The sequence below is a fragment of the Archocentrus centrarchus genome, chromosome 1 (genome assembly GCF_007364275.1).
Source record: "Archocentrus centrarchus isolate MPI-CPG fArcCen1 chromosome 1, fArcCen1, whole genome shotgun sequence".
Classification (NCBI taxonomy): domain Eukaryota; kingdom Metazoa; phylum Chordata; class Actinopteri; order Cichliformes; family Cichlidae; genus Archocentrus; species Archocentrus centrarchus.
In genome coordinates, this window is record NC_044346.1 from 25,768,764 (window position 1) to 25,779,174 (window position 10,411).

Sequence of the window (10,411 nt, forward strand, 5' to 3'; positions counted from 1 at the left end):
CTTGAATTTATAAATGGTATTTTGGTACTGCATCCAGTATGTAGTTTTTAAATTATATTCAAATCTTATGAAGTTATACATCTACAACTTAAGAATAATGCTTTAGGTATTTTATATTGGCATATTACATATTTTACATATTGAATTTGAGTCACTGTAACACTTCAACAAGGCATCAGTCTATAGGGAACCAAGAAACATGGAGACAGCTGTCTGCATGATCCTTTACATATTCTGTAATAGTTTGCCCTTAGCGGATTAGAGCTGGTATATACGGAGATTAGACAAAGGCTGATATATATAGTGTTGAGTTTGTGTGTGTGTGTGTGTGTGTGTGTGTGTGTGTGGGTGTGTGGGTGTGGGTGTGGCTGTTCTCATCTTTTCGTCTGTGTTGTCAGACAAGCTACAGTTCAGCAACACTGGCTTAGTGTGCCTTCTCCATCTGCACTGACAGACCACGGAGAACGCGCTGATGGACCACTTCACCCTTCAGTGGAGGCACAATGCCCCAAGCAAACACACACATACAGCATGCACATGCACTACTCTAAGCGTGCACGCAAACACATAAACACAACTGGGACATTGAAATTGCACAGATCAGACATATCAGTACACACAGTCTTACCTGCACATTACAGCCATTAAATTCAAGGCACACACAGCATATACACACTGTGTGTGAGGCAGAGGCTCATGCTCAGTCATGCAAAACAGAGCAATATCTGGTCAACAAGTTCTCATGTTCTAATAAATCCCTTTTCCATTTCTTTCTTCTTCTTTCTTTCTTCTTTCTTTCTTTCTTTCTTTCTTTCTTTCTTTCTTTCTTTCTTTCTTTCTTCTTCTTCTCTCTCCTCAGCCTTTTTTTGTACCTTTCTGATGTGTTACCTTGTCTTTTTTGGGCTTTCTGTCCTTCCATATGTGAATATATGGCACAGACTTTCGTATGAAGTAGTCTTAATTGGGTGGTCAAAGCCCAGGTGACTCTGACCTTAATAAACGTGTTTTTAGCCGTGCCTGTTATGATTAATTAATTGCCAAACAGAAGTAGGTCGATGTGATATGTCTGGGCTGGTTCTCAGGCATCCAGGTTACGGTGGGCTTAATAAGTGCTTGAAATAAAGGCAACTGGATTTCTTTTTGGTTCATGAAGGTGCTGACTTTATGTTACCGTTAACAACTTACATGATTGCAGGGTGGGTCAGTGATTCTCAGGACCACCTTCAAGGGGACAAGCCCAGTACAGGTTAAAGAGCTGGGACTCTCCATTAGTTTTCAGAGCTGAAAAAGACTCTTGGATGAACATTCTTAACTACAAAATGTGATCGAAAATAGAGCAAAAAAAAACAAAACAGAACAGTTGCAGTCTGAGATGAAAGAGAGAAAGAGGCTGTGATTTAGAAGGTTCTGTATACATTTCCCATGATTAAACGACACCTTGCAGAACTCTTGCGTTTTATGAGACTGAAAGTGATCAGTAAAATGTTCTCATCAGCTAGGATAGTCCTTTGAATCATAGAGATCGTTCTGTTGCTAAATGCCGTCACACACCGCTGCCACAGTTGACAGCAGCTTTTCAAAAGCTCCACTCAAGGCCGCACCTGTATATAAGAATGTGCCCTAAGTCACCCTGCCTGCAAATGAGAAAACTGATAGAAAAAGGACTCGTCCATTGATTGTTTTTGCAGGAAGCTTGTGTGCCTGTCCCTCTTGTTCAAATATTGCTTTCTGCTCCTACTTATAAAGTAGATTAACATAAGGCTTTGATCAGATTTGCAGTGTGCAGCTTTTTTTTTTAATTGCATCGTCCCCACGTGTTTTTTCTTCTCAGTGGTTTTCACTTGAAATGGGCCAAGTCTGATTTCACAGACGGTTGAACATTAGACTGCTTTGATTTCACATTGGAAACGCAATTTAGTGAGTCATGTATCATTTACAAAGGCAGGTCTTTGCATTAGGTCATAAAGACAAGCTGCTTCGATCTCTCCGAAGCTCGGTCTTTGCTGTGAAAAATACAGAAAGGTGTTATCATTTGTTGCAGTTTGTGACAGATTCATTTAAGTTCATATAAAACCTGAACTTGTGTCTTTGTACACTGCGGCTGATGTTGGATCAGCAGTCTAGCAGTTTATTAAATCTGCTAAATAAATTTTCTATTAATCCCAGCATTGCAGTTGCAACTTTAATATTCATCTCGTTTTGTGTCAGACAGTTGGTTAGCAAGAATCGAACATGTTAGTATTAGCAAGAGACACAAAAGATATATGGTGTTTCCAGCTCATCTCTAATTAGAGCAATCAAAGTGTGCTTTAGTTATAAAACCAGCACATCAAAGGAGGAGATGATCTATTGGTATGCAAATAAAGCCTAATGATTTTCCAAGCAGTGACATACTGTGATTAGGCCTCGCATAAACCTGACAATAGAAACATTTGTCTGCTCAAATTACCAGGGAGAAGAGACAATTCATTGCAATTACCGAGAACAATGATGCGGAAGGGGGAAAAAAGTACACTTTAGTCCGGGTAAAATGTGGTGATGACTGTGTGTATTCTTGTTTGATTTTCAGGTTGAGCCTTATCTGCCTTATGAGTACACCTGCGAGGGGATGCTAGAAAGAGTACATGCCTACATACAGCATCAGGTGAGGTGCAGTCCACGTCGTTACAAGTATATACAGATTCCTGACAACAGATACGCAGCGTTTCTCCTTTTCTTTTGTCTTCAGTCAGATCGGTCTTTTCTGAAGCTTTCAGACCCCTTACGCTGCTTAATATTTCACGGCTCTGTGCATTCAACACTTAGAACATCTCGGCGAGCTCAGGTTTGTGTGCACACGTGTGTGTTCCTGTGAGTTTCTACCCCATGCATGTGGGCATGCGATTAATCGACACGCTAACTCTCATTACGAGCCACATATCTGCCCTCCGGCTTTAAAGCAGAAGGTCTTCTGATACTAATGAGGAGGGATGTGTAAGGAAAAAGATCACAAGTGTGGGCATAATGATGATGGAGGACTGGGATAAAAGAACTTTTTTTTTTAATAAACCCCCCCACAAGATGTTAGACAAACTACAGAAGCTGTCTCGATGACTTTTATTCGCTCCTGACTTGCAGCTTGTTTGGACCCAGAAAGCTGTTGAAAGACTAACAGGAGAACATTAATTACAGTCCTGTTCAGATTAGAATTTACAAAGAAACCACTTCATGCAGCTGGTTTTCAGTGGCCTAGTTGGTATTGCTTTCACCTTGTGAGTCTCCCTGTGTGTTTGTGCATGTTACCACGGCCAGATGTGATCCTGGAGAGATCTGCTCTAACAGGAACTACCACAGTTTTTGGTTTTTGTTTAGCAGGTGTTTGTGTCTAACTGCCAGGGCAGAATTTGTCAGTGTGATGGCTTTAAGCTGTGCGAGCTGCAGTCACAAAAAATTTTCATGTGTGTAGTTGAGCTCCAAACGAAGGCAGAGTTCAGAGATGGATGTGGTCTGAGTACTTCATGAATACTCATTTGTCAGAACATCACCTTGTTACAGGCTTCAGTAGCCATCACAGTCCTCGCAGCTGGTGATATCCCACCCCGAGACAGTCTCTAGTGTTTCACTTATTATGATGTACAAAGCAAAACCTTTAGCAATATTAATCTTTGATCTGCAGCAGCTGGATAAATTTGTCATTTTTTTGTCAAAATTTTTCACATTACAGGTTTTAACATACTTATTATATGGTGATTTAAAAACACACACACACACACACAGCACATTATTTCCAGGGGAAGCATCATTATATTATATAATGCCTTGTTGTTCAGAAATGCTGTACGGGTATGATTTGAAATGTCATGGATGGAAGGAAAATGCAAAAGTGCAGGAGGCAGTATTGGTGTTATTAGAGTTTTCCAAGTTATTTTTTTAGCCTATACCCTGATGTCAGCAGTGAACAAACATATGAACCAAAACTGGTCAAAATGAGGGAGCAGCATTAACCAAACTGCATTTGCATTTAACTATAACTCGGTATGTTTTGAGCACTGTGTTTACTGTTGTTAAACTTATCTTAATCAAAATGTCCATATTTCGATATGGAGCATCTCTCAGGCCGTAACTGTACTCCATCTGTACAGATTGCTCTACAAATGTGCATGTGGTGTTTTTTAAATTAATAACTACATTAATTTGAGTGATTTGTATTTTGTGCATTTACCACATTTAGGCGGGGTGCATATCTTTTAACATCCTTCTCTGCACCGGTCTAAAATATTTATGTGTCTTCTGAGAAGCATAAATCTGCATTGAATGTGCTCTATGCATGTTCTCTTCAAATCTATTCACTTTCATTTTACCAGCATAACTGCAGATAACTACAGTAACTGTGTTGCACTTGATAAAAGCACGTGCTTGGATGCCTTAAGGCAGAGGATTGAGTGACCTACACTCATAATTAAGGCATCTTGTATAGACCACACAAATAAAGGACTGAAGCTGTTGCTACTGTTCTCCTGACAAGCTGCAGATTCTGTGCTTCTTGCTGTAGGCACAGTTTAGAGCAACCTGTGTGAACGTTGTTACAGTATGGGATATAGCCTGTAACTGTGACAGTGGAGCAGCACCTTATAAAGAACTGTTCAAAAACAGGAAGCCGAAGTTAGCAGGTGTCACTTTACTGAAAGGCCTGTGAAGACAATAAGTGACACAAGTTTATTTACTTTAGCAATATTTTACAGTGTCACAATTGCTTGATTGTGCAACTTAATTCATATAGTTACCTACAGGATTTCTGTGCCCCAGAGCCTCCCTTCATTCCAGCCAACCTCTCAAGAAAGGGGTCTGCTGGTGGCAGCAGGATGATGGGACCTCTGTTTGTGCCCCTGGCCAACACTACAGCTCTTGGCTGGGCATCCAATATGACAGCTCCCACTGCCTGGCCTCCTCTCAGCTCCCTCAGGCTGCTTGTATCTCAAGAGGGCCAGTCTTGTGTGGAGGCCTGCCAGTCAGCTGGTTTCATCTGTGAACCTGCTCACTTTCGCTTCATCAACAACAAGGAGGCTCTGCGCGGGTAGGTCAGCTGAGAGTAATGTAATGAAGCTACATGTAAACAAAGTGCCAAACTAGCCAACTTTAATTAAGTGTTTAGTCCCAACATTCAAGCTTTCCTTATCAAACACTCCACCCCTACAACTGAGTAACAACTCATCATACATTGTCAGCTTTACCTTGGAGTACCATCTGTGGTTGAAACGCTGTCTGTCAAGGAGGACTTGAAACAAACAAGCAGTTGTTCATATTTTATCTTTAGGAATAAAATTGGGTATGTCACACAAATTGAACAAAGAATACGGATCTAAAAGACTCCTTGTAATAATATCTGTTTCTGAAGGATGGATGACTAAACATGTTGACACGGGTGGTTCTGATTACAGGGTGTGACGCTACTGAAATGGCCAAGATGGAAAACAGGTTTATTCTCAGAGTTTTTACATAACAAATTAGAACAGGATTTTGTAAGTGATTAAGACTTAAAAACTACATAAACTGCAGATTGACACTAAGTAGAGTTTAGGCCAGCTCTGACCTTAGTGTGACTCTGATGATTATTTAGTTCACTGTACCAGGCCCTGGCTGCTGAACAGAAACTTCACTTTCAGACGTTCCTTTTTGTAAGCTCCAAGACGAAATCCTGTTGGCGTTTGAGTCTCTCCTCCGAGCATTTCCCTCCTGACTGCTTTCAGCTTTAACTCCTTTTCTCTGCTCTTACTTCATCCTTTGAGTATTTTTTTCTGTTCCGCTTTTCTCTGTCTTGGTTTACAGTGCCGCTCTTCTTTGTTTCTCTCTCTTCTTCTCCTAGTAGCTCAGGTTTGTTTTCTGACTCACGTTGTCTTTTCAAGCTGACATCTCATACCTGCTTCATAGTTTTTCCAACTTCCCCATAGCGTCTTCGCTTTCTTCAATTTCTCCCCTTCGTGATTAAAGTGGTGAACTCTTTTCCATTCCTTTCTGCTTCCCATTTATTTTGAGGTTATTCCAGTTTCACTTTCCTGTTTACATGTCTCAGATAAAACAGAAGCTTTTATTATTTATATTTTCTATATGATGAATTCCAGTAAACTCTTATTTTAGACATCTGTTGCTCTTTTCACCCCCCAGGCTGGACATACAGTGTGAAGTGGTAGACTCTGAGGTTAACCACATCCTGCCAGCCTTCTCGGTGATGCGGCGGGGAGTGTGGCCTTCAGAGGGAACCCCTACTATTCAGCTGTGCAGGACGCTCCCCTAAGTACAGACGTCTTTGCCCCTGCAGGGACTTCCGCCACGGGCAGGTGGCGCTGTGCAGGGACTGTCTATAATGACAGAACACGTGAAGGAGACAGAAAGAAATGGACAAAAATGGGGGGGGGGGGGGGGGGGGGGGGGTGTTATCTGTGACATATTGCCTGTGGGTGCAGAAAGCCAGCCTCTCTCCACAAATAAATGTAGGATCACAATGAAGAAGCATGCATGGATTTGAAGACTTTACACTGGAAGAGAATCTGAGTTGTATGTGAGGATTTTTGATGACTGTAGTTGTTATAACAACTGTTATACTGCAACAGACTGGGGACACTGGCTACACTGAACACATAACATGTGGACCGTTCGAGAAGCAGATGGTCCTTGGAATGCACCTTTTACTGGCTACACCTGCAGCTCACCTGCAGTATAGAGCTAAATGACTCACAGGCAAAGTAAGCAAAACACTGAGCTTTCAATCATGGTATTGTGTTGCCTTCAGTTTTTTTAGCACAGTGATGTGAAACGTAATGTTTTTTCACAGTTTCTGTGATATGGGTAACTGGCATCCATAGACTACACAAGACCCTTTAAGGTACAAGTAAGCAAATGCCAGCTGGTCCTGGCAAAATAATTGTTAAGCAGTAGTTTCATTTAAAAAAAACAAAAAAAAAACAAAAAAACAAGCATTTTATGACTCTATTCTGTGCTAAAGGACTGCACACACCAACCTTGAAAAAATATAATTAGACACTTGCCTATTTTTACAAATGCAGAGCGGATGTCTGCAAAGCATACACACCACTGACATGTTGTTCTGACACCTCGTGTAGCCATTTACATTAATTAGAAAGGTTTAAGTGGTGCAGGAGCTGCTCTGCGAATGGTTCACATGTGTTACATGTTCAAAGTACCCACAGCCTTTTTAAAACCGCATTCGAGTGATTCCAGGTGTCATCTAAAAAAAAGGAGGTAGATGGGCAGAGACTGGGTTAACATCCCAAAGCTGTAAAGACAGTCACAAAAACAAAAAAAAAATACTTTCTGCAAGATGCTGACTGGTAATATCGTACACATTTCATTTTTTTTGGAATTGTATCCCACAAACATAAGGAGTTTCAGTTTTGAAAATATACCCTTTAAAGCATGTGACTGCAGAGTATTGGGACTACACTGTCATTCCATGACAAAGTCTTCAATATTTTGGCTAGGAGAAGGCAAGCTCAGGTCAATATCCAATCTCCTCTCTGCACATGGACAAAGGATGATGGACAACCAAGTTATCTCCCAAGCTTTTTCTCCCCTCCTCCTATGATGGACAGAATAATTTATCAGACTGAAACCCAAGTCTAAGGCAACATCACTCAATGCAATCATCTCTGGTCAGAAAACGAAAGAGGAGAAAAGAGGACAAAGATAAAGGGCACAAGATTATTTTTCAATAAATAAGCCTTTAGAGCTTTCAACTGGATTTTTAAAAAGTCCTCTGGGCTTTTATGATGGAAAGATCTGAAAATAAAAAAGTCAGAATGGATCAAAGTGCTAATGTGGGTTTTGTATTGTCTCTGGTCTTTACTTACATTCTTCCTACCTTTATTAGGTTATTATTATTTATTAGGCTGGAGGGTTACTCCTAGTCACATCTGTTAAAATCATCCCACCAATTGCATTCATCCAGATTTCCATCTCTTCATCCACTTCTAGGGGAGATGTGACCTTATTCACATAAAGCTAACAGCCAGAACAGTTCAGAGATGTCTGTAAGAAGTGAGGTAGCACATAACAGAGGGGGAAAGAAGATGCTGCATTAAAGAGTTAAATTTCAGTCGGCCTGACTGATTGAAGAATCTGATTTCATTTCACTCGGTTAATTTGAAAATCAAAAAATGATTACATCAGTGTAAATACGCAAACATCTGAGCCGTAGCTAATAACAGCAACAATGCTACAAGAGCGAGAAATGGTATTTACTTAGAACTGTATCTACTTATCACACTTAATAACAAATGTCAATAATTGATGTTTTTCTTCATTCTGAGAGTCACCGGGCCGAATGCTGCACACGGCAGTAGAATTTTTCAGTAGAATTGTTGGTTGTCTTGGAGAAGCATGCAGTCTGAATCTTTTTGCTCACATTAGCTGCTATTTGTTATTTTAAAGTTATGTGCAGCCCTCCAAAAACTACTGTGTTGGTAGTTTTGTTGACACTGTCAGATCCACCCCATGTGCTCTGACTAAAGGTGAATATCCACTTATCTTTAGACACTTTCTGGTCTTATTGAAAGTCTCCAAAAATAGCTTTTTTGTCAGGTGTGGTTCACACCCACAGATGCTTCTTATAAAAAGTAAAATCAAACTGTACATTACATACATTGGGTCATTGTCTAATTAACTCACATATCAGCTGTTGAATGAAATATTCAAGCTGAAAATTATTACTTACATACATTGTGTAGTTTGTTGACGAAAAAAATAACAGTGGCTGCATTCAAAATCACTTTGAGTATATATGAATTATTGTAGGTAGAAATGAAAATCTTCTTGGCACTGTACATTTCATTGCCTGTAGCAGCACTTGATGTTTCAGCTGAATGCCTTCAATGTGCAGCAGCACTAGAAATATTTTTATTCTATTGTCATTGAGATAAAATCTGAAACATTATAGCAGATTATATGAATGCACCATTTCCAATGAGTCCCTGTGTAGGCAAGCAATATGATTTTAGAGCAGGAATGACTCTAACATTTCTAAATGCTAATACATTGAATGGCTAATGAAAATAAATACCAACCAACATTAATTTTGACTTTCACAAACATATCTTCAGGTTGAAGATAGCACTGGGAGGAAAAGATATTTCAGTCTGGTGCGTCTTTATTTAGAAATAATAGGAACTAATGCATTTTGTTCTTTTTGATCATGCTCGATCTGATTACCAGACACACATTTTAACTATCAGATTATGACAGTGTGTCATATGTAACGGTTGTGTGTGTAATTAGAGGTACAGCAGTGTTGTTGGTCTGAATCCCAGTGACTAATGCAGAATTCAATGAATAATAAATCAAAGGTGTGAATGCCAACGTAGATTCATCAAATCCTCATTGACCTGTACTAGCACGGGGGGAAAAAAATGTCATCACATTCACCAGCTCGCCGTGATTTCAATTTAACACCAGAGCCAATTCCAATTACAATGAATACATTTCCCCTCAGCAATTCATCCATCTTCTTGAGTGAAATATTTACAATGATCATAAAAAAGCACTTAGGCCCTGTGCAGAAAATCACTTCTTTCGCTCCATGGACACAGATCCGCGTGGGCTGCAGCCAGTGGAGAGGTTCCAGTCACATCTATGAGCATAATGTCTGAAGATGTCACATCATAAATTAAGTCATTCACATGAAGTAAAAGCTGAGCACTAGAGCTAAGCGCATTTGCTTGGCTAAAAGGTTTTGAAGAAAACACAATAGTGCCTGGATATGTTGTTTTTATTTCTTTGGTGTTCTGCTGTCACCCTATGTGCTGAACTTTAAGGGATTAATGGAGCAGGTCATATTGGACAAATGATATATACTTGGAGGTATATAAAAAATAACTATTTCCACTCTCATAACAGTCCATTCAATATGAAGCTGTATGCTAAGCTAACTTTCATAGCATAGACTGGAAAACCAGGAAAGCGATAAGCTGACTCTATTAAAGCTGAACAAATTCACCTAAAGAACCAGCACCGATTCACATCAGCAGCTTGTTTGTTTAATTTGTACTGAAAAAAAAGGTTTAAAAAGAGGACGATTTCACATGGATAATGTGCTGGATGCCAGATTGTGTCATCTGGGGCGTGACTCCAATAAGTCACAGATCCCTTAATGAACAGATAGTTTAAAGAAAGATTCTGGCCATGGTAAGCAAAAAGAAGAAGAAGATAAATGTGTTATAAGAAATTTACATTTCCATCTACACCTAGACCAGCTGCAATATATCAACCTCACACTAGTTCCACCTTCACAAAAGGCAAAGACTTAAGTAAATTATTTAAATGAAATGCAAAATGTTCAATATCAATATGATTCATATTTACCTAATGTGAGGTATAAGTAATTGCAATTAATTTGAGATGATGTTACCGTCTGAGTTTGATA

General features: G+C 39.7%; 1 protein-coding gene across 1 annotated transcript in view; it reads left to right on the top strand.

Moving 5' to 3' along the window:
- Nucleotides 1-6,371, top strand: part of LOC115789362 (alpha-1,6-mannosylglycoprotein 6-beta-N-acetylglucosaminyltransferase B-like) — a 125,405-nt gene extending 119,034 nt beyond the window's left edge. The window contains 4 exon segments of the mRNA XM_030742750.1: nt 2,570-2,644; nt 4,770-5,053; nt 6,142-6,214; nt 6,216-6,371. Of these exon segments, the coding sequence (XP_030598610.1) occupies nt 2,570-2,644; nt 4,770-5,053; nt 6,142-6,214; nt 6,216-6,341 (558 nt within the window). The 3' untranslated portion in view covers nt 6,342-6,371.
- Nucleotides 6,372-10,411: the final 4,040 nt, after the last annotated feature.